At 49.4% G+C, this 15,258-nt stretch overlaps 1 protein-coding gene across 1 annotated transcript in view; it reads left to right on the forward strand.

The window, feature by feature from the left end:
• The window catches only part of Gas7 (growth arrest specific 7), a 236,398-nt gene that overhangs the window by 177,937 nt on the left and 43,203 nt on the right, over window positions 1-15,258 (forward strand). Inside the window, exon 3 of the mRNA XM_059270935.1 lies at window positions 835-915. Within this exon, the coding sequence (XP_059126918.1) occupies window positions 835-915 (81 nt within the window). The remainder of the gene's footprint in view (window positions 1-834; window positions 916-15,258) is intronic.

Here is a 15,258-nt window from a genome sequence, read left to right on the forward strand (position 1 = left end):
CAGAAAGGGAGCTACTGCAAGGACTATGTCTTGATGTAGACAGCCTGGCCTTGCTTTAGCAATAAACGACACCTGGGAATCGGTCTTTGTGTATGTTCTGTAGGGGAAGCTTAGTCTGTTTTGGACTAGTTCTAAGGTTTTTTCAAAATGTGTAAAAGGCTGTCTTTGAGACTGAGAATACTGTTACTTTCCTGTGTCGGTAAAGAAGAACATTCTGGTATTACTTCTATACATCAGAATTATACAGCTTAAACAGAAACCCACAGCTAAATGTGTGCCCAGAGATGTAAAACACACTACCAAAGGGCTGTAGAAAGCACCCCACAGCTGTTCTTATAGGGAGGCATAACAGTGGTACCTGAGAAAGTTACAGACAGAAAATAACCAGTTTCCACAGCCAGTGACCCCACGGCTTTGCCAGGTGGGGCTCCCCATCAGGGAGTTTATACGTCTGGTGGGTCGACTTGTCAAGCACTAGTTGTCACCTGCTGTATACTCCCACAGCCCTCGGCACCCTAGTGACACACTTTTTCCAAAAAAAGCCACACCCACTCCAACAAGGCCACACCTACTCCAACAAAGCCACACCTCCCAATAGCGCCAGTCCCTATGAGCCTGTGGAGGGTAAGGTAGAAGACTGTAGCTGGAAGCCACCTCCTCAGGTCCAACACGTGGAGAAGGGCTTTGGCTAAAAGAAGCTTTGCCAAGAGGCATGGGGGTTAAAGAGCAGGGAGCATAGGCAGGAAGGTAAGGAAGGAAGGCTCACTCTGCTCTGTGACACTTGGGTACCACCATGGAATTCTCAAAGGATCTCTTTTTTTTCCCCTTGACTAGAGACCACCTGGGAACGGCCCAGCAGTTCTCCTGGGATTTCAGCCAGCCCTGGCCCTCACAGGAGCTCTCTGCCTCCAACAGGTAAGATCCACTCAGCAGCCTGGGGTTACTGGGGGGACTACATACCCACTGTCACAGGGAAGCTGAGACTGTGGGTCCTGAGTCCTGAAACCTGGTGTGGAATCTTGTAGACCAGACCTGGAGATAGTCCAGCCCAGATCCCTGAAGCCTGCTTCCCAACATGGCGGTCATGTCCAGGCAAGACTAGCTAGCTATAGCTCTGGGCTCTTTACTACTGCAGTGCTTAGGAAGGTTGGCTGGGCAAGGTCAGAGGTCAGAGATCTTTCCCGGTATAGAACAGAACAGCTCCACGTGGCTCTCATCAGCATTGAGGAGTGGAAGCTAAAAGAAGGTAGAGTTTTCACAGAGGAATTCTTGAACAGAGTGTTCTGGAAAGGAAGTAAGATTGTTTATGAGGATGTGGCTTAGCAGCAGCAGTAGCTGGATGCTGCATTTGAGGTGTACATTCATATACTAGGTATGAGAATTGTCCAGAAATGTCATAGGTGATGTCTGGTTCTTAGACACGAGGAAGAAGGTTACAGGGCTTGCTACCAGGAAGAACAGCTTTTGTTTTCCTCTGGGTTTCCCTCCTGCAGGCAGTCTTCCCTGACTACTCTGTTTGGAGCCCCCATCTTCTCAGTCTGCATCGCAGCGTGTGGCCTTACTGCGTTCTGTGTTCTTCTCTCTGTTGAGGCTGTCCTCCCATGGCGTGCTGAGGGGAGGGCTGGATGTCTCTAAGTCTCCACACAGAGCCTTGTTGCACGAATTTACAAGTCACCAGTTGCCTCTTGAGAGACTACACACACAGGCTTATCAGTGCTCTGTGCTGTCACCATGGGGGCTGTCCTCCAGGAGGGAGCACTAGGTGCAGCTGGCTTGGACCTTTGCAGAGGCCTGGGGTTCACAGACCTTCCTTCACCTAGAAGCATGTCAAGAGCACTCCCTGGCCCAGCACCAAGTGTGCTGGGCCTCTAAAGGGTTCGGAAGGGGTGGGGACGTAGTTAAGAGGGTCAGAAGGGACCTGGGCAATGGCTGCCCACATCTCAGGGGCCTAGCATGGCATTTCCCAAGTGCAAGGCTATAGAGTACTGCACAACCCTTTACTCTGGTAGAGGGGCTCAGTGGTCAGGCTCTCTTTGGAGGTTTGGTGGACACACCCTGTTCTGAAAGAGACCCAGATGCATCAGTACATGTCACAGGGACTCCCACTGTGTCCGTTTTCAGTGTGCCTTGTACTTGCCAGCCTGTCTGCTCTCAACTCTGAGAGGTGTTGCCTTCCAGGGGGCATTAGGCAGTGTCTAAGACTACCACAGGGTGGGGGAGCGGGGGGACCCACAGGCATCTTCTAGGAAGAGTCCAGGGGTCTTGCTAAACGTCCTGCAGGGCACAGGAGAGGCCCACAACAGACTCCTGGGCTTACAACAGTGGCAGATAAGAAACTATGCCAGGGTCAGAACATCCATTCAGCACTGCCCACAGCTGTGGTCTTGGTCTTTTAGGAGTCCCTGGGCCATGACCTGTGAGGACAGGGAAGACTATCAGGCGGAGAGAATCTGTCTTGGATTCTAAGACCCACTTTTGGGTTTCACACCCATTTTAGTGTGGGGGCACACCAGTTGTATCATGTACTGAAGAGTATATCCCAACTGAGAAGAAATGTAAGGCCTTTTCCCCCGTAGTAATATTTAAAAACTAAGTGTGTGTACTGTCAGTGGCAGTTTTAACTTGTGAGATTGTAACTCGTTTCCTGGGGTCTCCGTCATGCTGCGTCTCCCACAGGGGCCTCCATTTCACCATTCATATATTAGGACCCCAGAGGTGATCATGACAAAGGGCCTGACCTAGCTTCATGACTTTGATACTGTTCACTACGGAACATGAAGATACACTAGCCATCCGTCTACTGTCCACCCTCCCTCCTACCACCTCCCTTACATCCCCTCCTCACCTCCCACTTTACCACCCATCCTTGTTCTAATCTCATTCTGTTGCTGTGATAAAACCTCTTATCAAAAATAATTGAAGGGAAGAAAAGGTTTGTTTCAGCTTTAGGTCGCAGTCCATCACCCAGGGAAGTCGGAGCAGGAGCTCCAAGAAGACCTTGAAACAGAAACCTTGGAGGAACACTGTTTGCTGGCTTGTTCACTGGCTCATGATTCGCGGGCTTTCTTATACAACCCTGAACCAGCTGCCTAGGGATGGTGCCTCCCACAGTGGGCTGGGCTGTCCTGCACCAATTCATAATCAAGATAACCCCCGACAAGCATGCCTACATGCCAATTGGTCAAGCCAGTTCCTCCATTGAGGTTCTCCTCTCAGAGGACTCTAGGCTGTGTCAAGGTGACAGTTAAAGCCAACTAGAACAATTCTCTATCCCCCTGCCATCATTCTCCTTCTACCCATCCCCCACCCTCCGTGCCATCATCTTCTCTTCCCTCCTCCTCCTCCTCATCTTCCCCTTTTCCACCCTCTTCCATCTTCTACCCTCCATCATCCAACCACAGTCCCTTCACCCACTTCCATCCATTCTCTGTCCCCTCCCAATCCCTCCCCCACCCTCTATCCTCAATTCCTCCTCCACTCTCCATCTTCCTGCCGGCTTCACTCTACCTACTGTCCTCCCTTCCTTCATCCACCCTCTCTCCTTCTTCCTCCATCCATTCTCCATCCTCCCTCTGTCCTCCATCAACCCTCCATCAACCCTCCATCCTCATGTACCATTCCAAGGACAGCAGGGTCTGGTGTATGTATGTTGTTGTCTTCTTTCCTTGAATTCGAAACCAAGTCTCTTAGGTAAAGAACGAAGGAGTGGCCACTCTATCTCTCTGTAGGGGATCACAAGGTTTTCGGTTTGTTTGTATGTGGTTCTTGTTTTCCTGGCTCTTTTCCTCATTTAGTTTAACAGAGGTTGGATTTTACTGTGGCAAGAGAAACAAACACAGGAAGGAACTGGAGGTTGCTTTAGAGCTGGACCGAATCCTTGGGCTCCTGGGGTTGTAGCCTCTTGTCATGGAGACCCTACAGGGCCTGGATCTCAGTGCCTTCTTTGTTGCGTTTGTTTCTGTGAAAGTCACCAGTGGTAGTGAATTAACCTCTTTAATTTTTTATTATTTTAGTGTGTGTGTGTGTGTGTGTGTGTGTGTGTGTGTGTGTGTGTGTAAAGTGTGAGTGCCAGTGTGTGTACCACCATGTCAGAAGTCAGAGGACTTTGAGGGGTTGATTCTAATCTTCTTCAACTGTGACATCCAGGGATCGTACTTAGATTGTCAGGCTTATCCAATAAGTGCATTTACCCGCTGGGCCATCTTGTCTACCACCTCTATCACCATATATGCCACTGTTTCCCATTCCCAGGGAACAGACATCCTGGGGCACTCAGACAAGCATGCACAAATGAAACAAGCCAGGCGATCCCTGCACGCTCTAACAAGGCATGAAAGTGGGACAAGGTGACAGTGACTGGGGATCAGAAGACCTGAGTGAAGAAAGATACTTAGGACAAGATTTAGGAAAGGTAGCCAGGTGGTGGTGGCACACGCCTTTAATCCCAGCACTCGAGAGGCAGAGGCAGGCAGATCTCTGTGAGTTCAAGGCCAGCCTGGTCTACAGAGTGAGTTCCAGGAAAGGCCAGGAACAACTGGGTCAAAGGTCCCTAAGGCAGAAACAGCCCCAGTCACATGAGTGGGCTTGAGAATAGAAGTGGGGTGGGCCGACCAGGAGGGAGGTGGGGACAGGGCCTGCCAAGCCAGGTGAGCTGAAGAGGAACACACTGGATTTCATGTTGCATGTGGAGGTGGAAAGGAGGGAGGAGCCGAGGGGTGAGCAGTACTGACTTCATGAGCAGCTGCCAGGCTGCACTAGCTCTGTGCTTTCTGTTAGTGGTGGCAAGGTTTTACACAGTGCGCATGAGTGTAAGTGTGTGCATGTGTGTGTGAAGGGCAGTGAAGAAAACCAGGTCACATTTCCTGACCACAGACCAGTGACATCCCTCTGGCCCCTCCTTAAGGAAACCATGGAACACTAAACAATGTTGGGAAACCACAGCTTCACCCCACTAAGCTGCACAGGGGTGGGGGTGGGGAGCTCAGCTTTAATTCCAAGGGCCCTCCTGCCTTCCACAGGGTCTGTCAGAGTAGGGCTGGTTCATTCCTCTCACAATTAACCAAGACAGCCAGGTTCCCAGCTGGGGAGGAGAGATCTAGATATACACCTGAGTCCTCAGGACACATTCTTCTTTTTAAATGTTGGGTGATATTTATGGTGACTACTGGGCCGGGGACCTGGCCCACATTGCCTCTTTTCATGTTACCAGAGTTGAGGAGCCCTGTGGATTCAGTGGCTTTACTAGGGCTGCCTGCTGCCAGGCTTTTTAAATGAAAAGCCATTCAGACCACAACCGAACTCCTAAGAGCCTTTCAGTGACTGCTGGTAACATCAAAGACCCTCTGTGGGCTGGTTTAGCATGTATTGTGGAAGTATTGGTTTGTGGAGAGAGAAATTGTATCAGGCACAGGGGAAGAGAGTGGAGTCAGGAATGGCATTCTTTAAGTGTCCTGCCTGAGTCACTTATAGGATGAGGGACAGCAGAGAGCAGCACTGTCTGTCCCTGTAGGGGCTTGTGGGGACCATGAACACAATCTGTATCTTGTGCTCAATACTGAGGCCACTGGCCATTTGTGCTCCTCATATGTCTACAGTGCCTGAGAAACTGGAATTTTAACTTGCTTTAATAACTTTAAAAATCTTTTTGGAACAATTTTATGCTTACAAACAAGTAGAAAAAAATAACACACAAAGTTCCTGTCCAGCCTTTCTTTTAATCTTTGGGGAAGAGGATGGTAGCACTGGGGACGGGACCCAGGGCCTATGCAAGCTAAGGCAAGCCGCCTACCATTGAGCTTCAGTCTAAGGAGATCCTCCGTCCAGTTTCCCTATGATTGTACACCACACCCAGAGTCCATTTGTCAGAACCAGGAAGTGAGCCTCACGTGCTACTCTCAAGTAAACGCCAGACTTTATTTGGACTTGGTAAGTTTTCCACGGATGCCTTTTTCTAGTCTAGGATGCTGCCCTGAAGCTCTGCTGCATTTAGAGTGTATTTAAATTAGGTTTGTTAAAAAGCCACCTGCAGCCAGTGGATGGTGCATCCAACAGAACAAAGGTACCGAGGGAGCTCCTACCTGAGCCTCTGGGCCTGGGGTGTGCCCTGAACTGGCGTTTTGTTTTGGTTTTTTTGTTTTTTGTTTTTTGGGGGTTTTTTTGTATTGTTTTGTTTGTTGTTGTTGTTGTTTTGTTTTATTTTAAAGCTGGAGACACTTATTATTTACTGAGGCTGTTGCCTTGGTTGAGTGTAGGGGAGGGTGTTTGGAAAAACAAGGTTTAGGGCTAGAATTTGCCAGCGTTAGGCATTGGGCTCAGTTAGGGGTCATTCTTAGGTCTCCAGAAGCCCAAGGGTTCTGGGTACAGGCAAGAGGTCCAGGATTTGGGAGGAGCCGGAGAAGTGGGCCTGGAGAGTATGCAGCAGACAGCTATGGCTCCCTGAGCAGAGATTTGCTGTGGCTCCAAGCCATGCCCTCATGCTCGGCCCTAAACCAGGAAGCCGTGGATGCCTTGCCTTCATCACTCAGGAGCAGGACTCTCTGACACTGCAGATTAGCAAGTGGTCAAACTGAAAGCCTGCTCCCCAACCTAAATCAGACCTCTCTGCTGCCATCAGGCGAGGAGGCAGTGGTGTTCCCTGTTGGAAAGGGGCTGCACTCCTTTAGAACCTGTGATGTTGGTGGATAAGCCTCCAGGGAGTCTGAAGAAGCTGATCCCACCATGTTGTCCTAGGTTTTCCCCCAATCACAGCCACGGGAGAAAATGCACTGTGAACTTTATCTTTGGGAGCACAGTCTACATCCTAGACAGCCAAAACAGATAGTGAGGACCAACTGGCCAGACAGACGTTTCTGGAACAAAATGTTATTCTTATAAAACTACTCCCCTGAATGGCCTGATGAAGACTGAATTCTCTGAAGAAGTTGAGTTGGAAGAGGCACCTTCAAGGCATGCTGGGGCATGCTGGGGCTGAAAAGTGCAGAGCTATGCCCGCTTACAATCAGATGCTGACAACAGAACCCATTCTAGTGTTCTCCTGCAGCTACAGCTGTGGTTCTCAAAATGAATTCCATAGGAGTCTGTATCATTGTCCTAGATGAATCTGTATGTGAGTCTGTATATGAGTAAGTGAGGTGAGTGTGTGTGTGTGTGTGTGTGTGTGTGTGTGTGTGTGTGTTTGCGTGCGCTGGACACTTCTGCCCATGATATCCATAGCACACATAAGAACATATAAAGAATACTCTCAAAAGTAGTGTTCTATTACAGCCAGGGTAACACCACAGTGCCTTACTGTGATTAATGTAGAGGTGAGTGGATGGATGGATGGATGGATGGATGGATGGATGGATGGATGGATGGACAGATGGATGTATATATGAGTAGACTGATGGATAGATGAGTGGATGGATAGATGGATGATGAGTGGATGGATAGATGGATGGATGAATGATGGATGGATGGATGGATGGACAGATGGACAGATGAATGGTTATGTAGGTAAGTGGATAGATGGGTGGGTGGATGGCTAAGTGGATGGATGGGTGGATGAGTGGGTGGAAGGATAGATAGATGAATGATGGATAGATAGATGGATGGTTAGGTAGGTAAGTGGATGAGTGGACGGACGGATGGACAGACGGATGGATGGATGGATGGATGGATGGATGGATGGATGGATGGATGGATGGATATGAGGGAGGGAAGGCAGGAAGAAGAGTAGATAGACAGATTTCCAGAATAATGAGCCCCAGAGCTCCCAGGTTTCTTAACCAGAACAGGGGATAAATTACTCCACTCATTCCATAGAGATGAAAAGTCAGGCCAGAGCCTAAGGAAGGAGCTGCGTGAGGGTGTCCAGGGCTACTCCTCTGTTCTTTTGTTTTCTTAGGCAACAGAAACCTGGAAGCTGGGGCTTGGGAAGGAACTTTTTATAACAGGAATTGGGGCTGAGAAGAGAATGCAGAGCTCCTGGGAGGGTGAATTCCGAGAAGCAGAGGCTGCTGGCTTTGTTATTCCGTCTCTCCATGTTTTTCTATCCCTCTCTCCCTGTGCCATCCTCTCCCCCCACTAACCCCCTTCTCCTTTTTATCTAAGCATCTTTCTCCCCTTCTCACTATTCATCTCTCAAGCCCTCTGTCTGACCGGTCGTTGGGCCGTGAGGGAAGTCAATGTGTGGGTGCCTGTGTTTGCACTTACTTTTGAAGTTTCTTCAGTTACCCCCCAGGTGGAGCTTTTCACTCCCCTTTCTAAGTCATAGAAACCCCTGAGTTTGGCATTTTATGCTTTTTCTCATATCCCCACCCTGTTCTATGCTCTTTATGGCTGAGTAATCCTTGATCAATTTTACTTCCCTTTCAGAGGCTGGAGGCCTTGGAAGTCCCCACTTGGGCTTTGTTTATCCTGTGGCCAGAGCTGGTGAACTAAGAGTCCAGAGGGTGGGGATGCTCACGGGAAAGGGCCCTGGGTCCCCTGGGCTTTAGCTGTTCTCATTTTCACTGGTAGGCTTTCTGAACTTGCCTGCCTGGAGTAGAGAGACACGGAACACAACAGGGTCAGGAGAGAACTGCTGTGTGGGGAGAAACGGTTGAATGGAAAATTTGTTTTTCTTCCCAGTAATTGTTTTGACATGAGCAGTAAGTAGCCAACAGCTGACAAACTAGAATTGAAGAAAGAACAAGAGGTTGGATTAAAGGCAGAATGCCTGGGCATTAGCTGGCTTCTGGCAGGGCTGGGAGCCAGGGGAGCCAGGGCTAGGTGACAGGATGCAGCTCATAGAATGTGCCTAGTGATTTCTGGGAAGGGAGTGAGTGGGGGTCAGGACAGCCTCTGCCCTCAAAGAGCTGGGGAACAGCCTGGGCTAATAGGGACCCGATGATATCAAAGATAGTGGCATCACTACCTGCACAGAGAAAACATGTTTTATTTTATTACCAGACTGAGCTGTGGTTTGTCTCTGGGGTATAAAGGGTCAGAGTGTACAGGCTGAGAGGCCTGCCACGTGTTTCTCAGTCTTGGGATAACTTGTGGCTGGCTGTTTCCTTGGAGCTTTAACAAGTTTAGCTCATAAAACCATCTGGGCCTGGTGCCTTTTAGTGGATGTGCACTTTTCCAAAGGTCTCCTTCTCCTCCTCCCCCTCCCTTATCCCTATCCCTCCTCTTCCTCCCCAAATTCTCCCCATTCTCTTCCTCTCCTTCCTCCTTCCTCTTCCCCTTCTTCGCCTCCTATTTCAAGTGTTCTTGAAGTCATTTTGATAATTTGAATCTTACGGAAGGTTTGGATTTTATTAGTCTATGATTAGAAATCGTGCTCTTGCATTAAAATAATAATTTGTTAAAAACTCTCTTGCCTGTATTTGTTGTGCTTAAGTATCCTAATTCTCAGCATTTGTGGTTAGCCTCAAATGAAGCTACTTCATCTCCTTTTCTTATTGTTATGATTCCTACCCCACCCTAAACACACATGTGCACATGCCTATACACACAATGACACACGTGGGCGGAGGGAGAAAGAGAGAGCACCAGCTCAGGTTGCCAATCTCCTTCCCATCTCCTAACATTAATTCCCTTCCCTGGTCCTGCCTCCTGCTTTCCTCGGTTTGTTTTGGAGGTCATTTAATTTTTTTTTCCCTCCCAGTTCTTTAGAGAGAATGTTTAGTCCACTTAATTTTGTTGCTTTGGGCTCAGTAATAGAATAATTAAGGCTATGAATTCTCCTGAAACTATAATGCAGGCTTTATCCATTCATTTTAACCTATTCTTCCTTACTCTTTTCTAAATAATGTGTAATTATGTTCTTAAGTTCTCTTTTAGCCTGACAGTCCTTAAGAGGGCATTTTCTTAAGTTTCCAGCTATTTAGAAGTTCGGTGGTTGGAAGCCCTGTGTGTTTATTTTTCATTATTCATATCTACTTTTATTGTGTCCTGGTCAAAGAATGTGTCCTGGATTATTTATACCAGCTGCTGTGCACTGCCAGTTTATTTGTGGCTTAAGCGCGATTAACTTTTCAAATGCCCCATGGCTTCTTGGCAAATGCTATCCTCTTTGTTTATAGGGTAGGATGTTTTATACATGTCTCTTGCTCAGTCCTGTAAATTAAATTACTCAGATCTCATTTGTCCATTTGCCTATTAATCAGTCCCAGAGCCCAAGCATGTGCCAGGGTTTCTACCTCCATCTTACACTTTGAGGCATTTCTTTTTGAGGCATGGTGTTCCCTATGCAGATTGTTCACGTTGCAGTCCCCGTTTTAAACTCCTCCTGAAACACACACACACACACACACACTCCTGCCCAGACTTCTTCAGGAGTCTAGAGCTGACCTTACAAATCAGGGAGAAACCCAACTTTCCAGGGGCTGTTGAGCATCGCCCTGCTTGCCAATGGCTCTGGATTGTTTAGGGCAAGCAATAGAAGGTGGGTTACATCCCCCCCCCCCCCGCATGAAAAGGTTCTACCTAGAATTGTCTTTGCCAACTCACTGCCCATGGTTTGCTTCAGTCCTGACCACTCTCCATTCCAGATTTGGTGTCCCTCAGCCAAAATGCTTTGGGACCAGAAATGTTTCCTATTTGGGAATATCCACCAATACATAAGGAGACATTTGGGGGATGGGATCCAAGCATAAACAGAAAACCCAAAGGTAATTTTACACACAATATTTTAAACCTTGTTTCATGGCACAGAATTTTCCACTCATGATGTCATCTTAAGAACTTTAAACCTTTGGGGTTCTGAGCTGTGCCTCACTACTTTTCTTGCCACTGAGGCAGAAGACCTAACAGAAACAATGTGGCTAGGAAGGGCTGACTTTGGCTCACCATTCCAGAGGGTGCGGTCTCTCATGGCAGGTTAGCGTGGTGGAGCTCATGGCTGAGAGAGCCAGCTGTTGGGATCCCTCACATCTGTAGCTGGAAGCAGAGGGAGTAAGCTAGAAATGCAGCTAGCTGGCAACCCTAAAGCTCTGTGCACCCCCTGCTCCCCAGGGAGTCTGTGTCTGCCAGCTAGGCTTCCTGTCCCAAAGGCTTCACGGCCTCCCAGAGCAGTGTTTCCCGCTAAGAACCAGGGTTCAAATGCATGAACCTGTGGGGGCAGTTTACATGCAAATGGGATGCCCTGCCTATATAGTAAGCACTGGTGACTTTTAGATGTGTTCTCCTCTGCTTCCTGCTTGCAGAACTTCTGGAAGAATTGTGAATTGGACATTAGTTCCTATGCCCACCTATTATTTCTATGTGTGTGTATACATTGGCAGTCTTGCCCAGCCTGGAGCCCACCCTGCCCCATGAAAGGGGGCTCATCATTACACAGTGGGGACATAAGTGGGCATTCCCCAAGAAGCACATTCTAGAGGGGTGGGACTTTAAAGCCGTGTGTGCGTGCGTGTGTGTGTGTGTGTGTGTGTGTGTGTGTGTATGTGTGTGAAAGTGGTGTGTGTGTGTGTATGTTATATATGTGTGTGTGGCTGTGTGTGTGTGTGTGTGTGTGTGTGGTGTGGTGTGTGTGTGTGCTATGTATGATGTGTGTGTGGATGTGTGTGAAAGTGGTGTATGTGTGTGTGTGTATGTTATATATGTGTGTGTGACTGTGTGTGTGTGTGTGTGTGTGTGTGTGTATGGTATGTGGTGTGTGAGTGGTGTGTGTGTGGTATGTATGTGTATGTGTGGCTGTGTGTATGAGTGGTTGTGGTGTGTACGTATGTGTGCACACACGCAGGTGTTCTTCTAAGGATTGAACCCTGACCCTTGTATTTGCTAGAGACATTCTACCACCAAGCCGCATCCCCAGTCCTTTTATATTTTTATTTTTGCTTTTGTTTTGCTTTGTTGAGATAGGGTCTCACTATATAGCCCTGGCTTGCCTAGAATTCATTGTGTAGAGTAGGCTGGCCTTGAACTCACAGAGATCCACCTGCCTCTGCCTCCCAGGGTCTGGGATTAAAGGCGTGCGCTATCACCACACCTGGCCCTTTTTATTTTTTATCTTGAGACAGCATCTCACTAAGTTGCCCAGGATGGTCCAGAGCTCACTTGCACCTTGACCTCCTGCACCCTGGAATGGCAGGTGTGAGCCATCAGGCCCTGTTGTTTTTGTTTTAGGAAAACTGAGGCTCAAGAATCCATGTGGTTGATCACCATTTATTAACTACAAGAGCCAAGTCTCATGACAACTAGTCCATTCCATCCTCTTTCGATTACCCAGGTTGAACATCCCGTTCCCCCAAATCCAAAATCTAATTTAAAAAAAAAAAAAAAGATAACTCCTTTATTGACTCTTTGGGAGTTTCACACCATGCACTCCAATTCTGCTCATATCCCAGTCCCCGCATAACCTCCCCTCACCCCTGCCTCACCCCCCAAAAAAAGAAAACAAAACAAAGTAAGAAGCCAGCAAACAAAAGCAAAACCAAAAACCACCCCCCAAACCAAAAACAAAAAACAAAAAAACAAACAACAACAACAAAAATCTCTTTGCTTCTCCTCTTTCCTGCCTCTCCAACACATCTTCATTTGTCCTGGTGTCACTGGAGGCTTCGGTGTGTCACACAGTACACTCCTTTGTCCCATCAGCTTTACTGGCAAATGTTCATTGCGATGAGTTACTGGTCTCTTTCAAGGCCTCTGGTTTCTGGTACACCATCCTCACTGGATCCTCACCAGAACTCCTCTGGGATATCCTGTGGCTACCATGACTCTTGGAGATCCTGTGATTATCATTCTACAGGACCAGTCCTTTCATGCGCTCCAGCAGGTCCTAGACGGGGTGGATGCTAGGATGAGCAGACCCAAAGCCTGGCTGTGGGCCTGGATGGTAATCAAGCTGGTCAGTCTGGGCCATTGGGGCCACCTGCCTTGGATGAGGGGGTACAGTCAGCTCCCCTACATGCATGCCCTCAGAGTCAGTTCAGCCTCGCCTCTAGTGAGGGGTGGGGGCCTTCTCTTTCAAGTACAGGGGCCAGCTCTCTTGCCATAGTGTCCAGCAAGAGGCAAGGCCAGCTTTCCCAGGGCCAGCGAAGGGCAGAGCCAGTTCAGCATGACCGTCTGATTTGACACAGGCCACAGACATCACCATAGACCTCAGCTGAAGCTGGACCACGGACCCAGACATGGCCCTCAGCAGCAGCTTGGGCCTGGATGACGTCCACGCTTTGGGTGGAAAGAATGGCCACTCAGGTGGGAATGGTTCTAGCGTCCACATGGCCACCAGACACCACCTTTGAAAGCCTCAGGTTGCTGCCCCAACCCTGGGTCTCTATGTGACCTTTGGTGGCCATGCAGGACCCGGACTTCAGCACAGATCCCAGCTATAGTAGGACCATGGACCCCAGCATGGTCCTTGGCAGCATCTGGGTCTGAATGTCGCCACTACCCCAGCGGCAGTGTGGCCCTGAGACACCAACAGGGCCTCAATCTCGAGTCTTTACAGCCTTCGATAGTAACAGGAGCACTGGACATCAGCACAGACCCTGGCTGCAGTAGGGCCACGGATGCTGACATGGCCCTCACATGCAGCTCTGGTGGATGTCACCATGACATTGAGTAGCAGCGCAGATCACTCAGTTCTGCGTGCATCCTAACCCTTGGACACCAACCTGGACTCGGGTGGCTGATCTGACCCTAGGCATCCAAATGGCACTCAGGGGCAACTGGAGCCACATACATCAATCTGGACCCTGGCCACTATAGGGCCGCAGACCCCAACACAGCCCTTGGTAGCAGCCTGGGCCCAAATGACACCATGGCCCCAGGTGGCAGCAGAGGCCACCCATATCTGTATGGCCCCTGCTGTGGCGTGGCCCCCAGACTCCAATCAAGCTGCAGACTCCAGCCCAGATCCTGGGCCCCTGTGTGGGCCCTAATGGCAACCTGGGCCACAGACTTCAAAACAGACCCCAGCTGCAGCTGGACTACAGACCCAGACATGACCTCAGGCAGCAATTTGGCCTGGTCGACATCCTAGCTCCCAGTGGTAGCCCAGCCACTCAGATCAAGATGGCTCTGGCAACAGCATGGCCCCTGGACACCAACAAGGCCACAGGTTACAGCCCAGACCCCAGGCTTCATGTGGCCTTTGGTGGGAACATGGGCCATGGACATCCCCAGAGACTTTGACTTCAGTAAGACCATCAACCCAGACATGGTCCTCGGCAGCAGCCTGATTGTGGTTGTCACCATGACCCCAGGTGGCGGTAAAGACCACCCAGATTGGCACAGCCCCAGCGTCAGCATGGCCCTCGGACCCAAACATGGCCCCAGCCCACTGGAGTCAGCATGGCACTGGACAGCAACAGGAACCATGGACATCAACACAGACCCTGGCTTCTGTAGGACCAGGGACCCAGACATTGCCCTTAGAGGCAGCCCAGCCTGGACATCGCCATGGCCTCAGATGGCAAGCAGGCCTCCAACATCTGCCCACTCCTCGCCGTCTTCATTTCTTCCTTTCTAAGTCTTTCCACAGCTCATAAACCATTCCACTTTACTCTCTCTCTCTCTCCCACTTCTCCACCACTTATTTCCTTATCATAAGACCCACATGCCAGGAGCCATAGGTGCCAGGAGGGCCTTGAGGACCCCGGCTGGCTAGTCCCCATCTGAGTGGAGCTGCTTCAGGCAGGGTTGGCTGTATTCCCACCAGCCAGGGCCTTGAGGACCCCAGCTGGCTAGTCCCTGTCTGAGCCCCAAATCTAAAATTTTTGAACACTAACATCCCTACAAGCACTGGATGTGAGAGCGTGTATTAGTTACTCTCTCACTGCTATGACAAAACCCCGTGGCAAAGCAATTTAAGGGGCTAGAGACAGCTTCCTGGGGAAGGTGCTTGCTGTACAAGCGTGAGAAACTGAGTTTCATTCCCACATAAAAAAGCCGGATGTGGTCACATGTGTCCGTAACCCCAGCACTGGGGAGGCAGAGGCAAGCAGATCTCCGGGCCTTGATGGTCATCAGCCTAGCCCAAGGGATGAGCCCAGGTCCTGATGAGAGAGACCCTGTCTCAAAAATAACAAAGCTCTTGAGAAGCAACATCAGAGGTTGACCTAGGAAACACAACACACACACACACACACACACACACACACACACACACACACACACACATGAGAAAGGAAGAGTTTATTTTGGCTCATTGTTTGGGAGGATGCAGTCCATCATGACTGGGAAGACATGGTGAGGGCGTGTAGACAGCTGGTCCCATTGCATCTGTCATGAGAGAGAGAGATGAAAACCAGTCTACTCACCAGGCTTTTCAGGACCCCCACCCTG

The sequence above is a fragment of the Peromyscus eremicus genome, chromosome 8a (genome assembly GCF_949786415.1).
Source record: "Peromyscus eremicus chromosome 8a, PerEre_H2_v1, whole genome shotgun sequence".
NCBI classification, from domain to species: Eukaryota; Metazoa; Chordata; class Mammalia; order Rodentia; family Cricetidae; genus Peromyscus; species Peromyscus eremicus.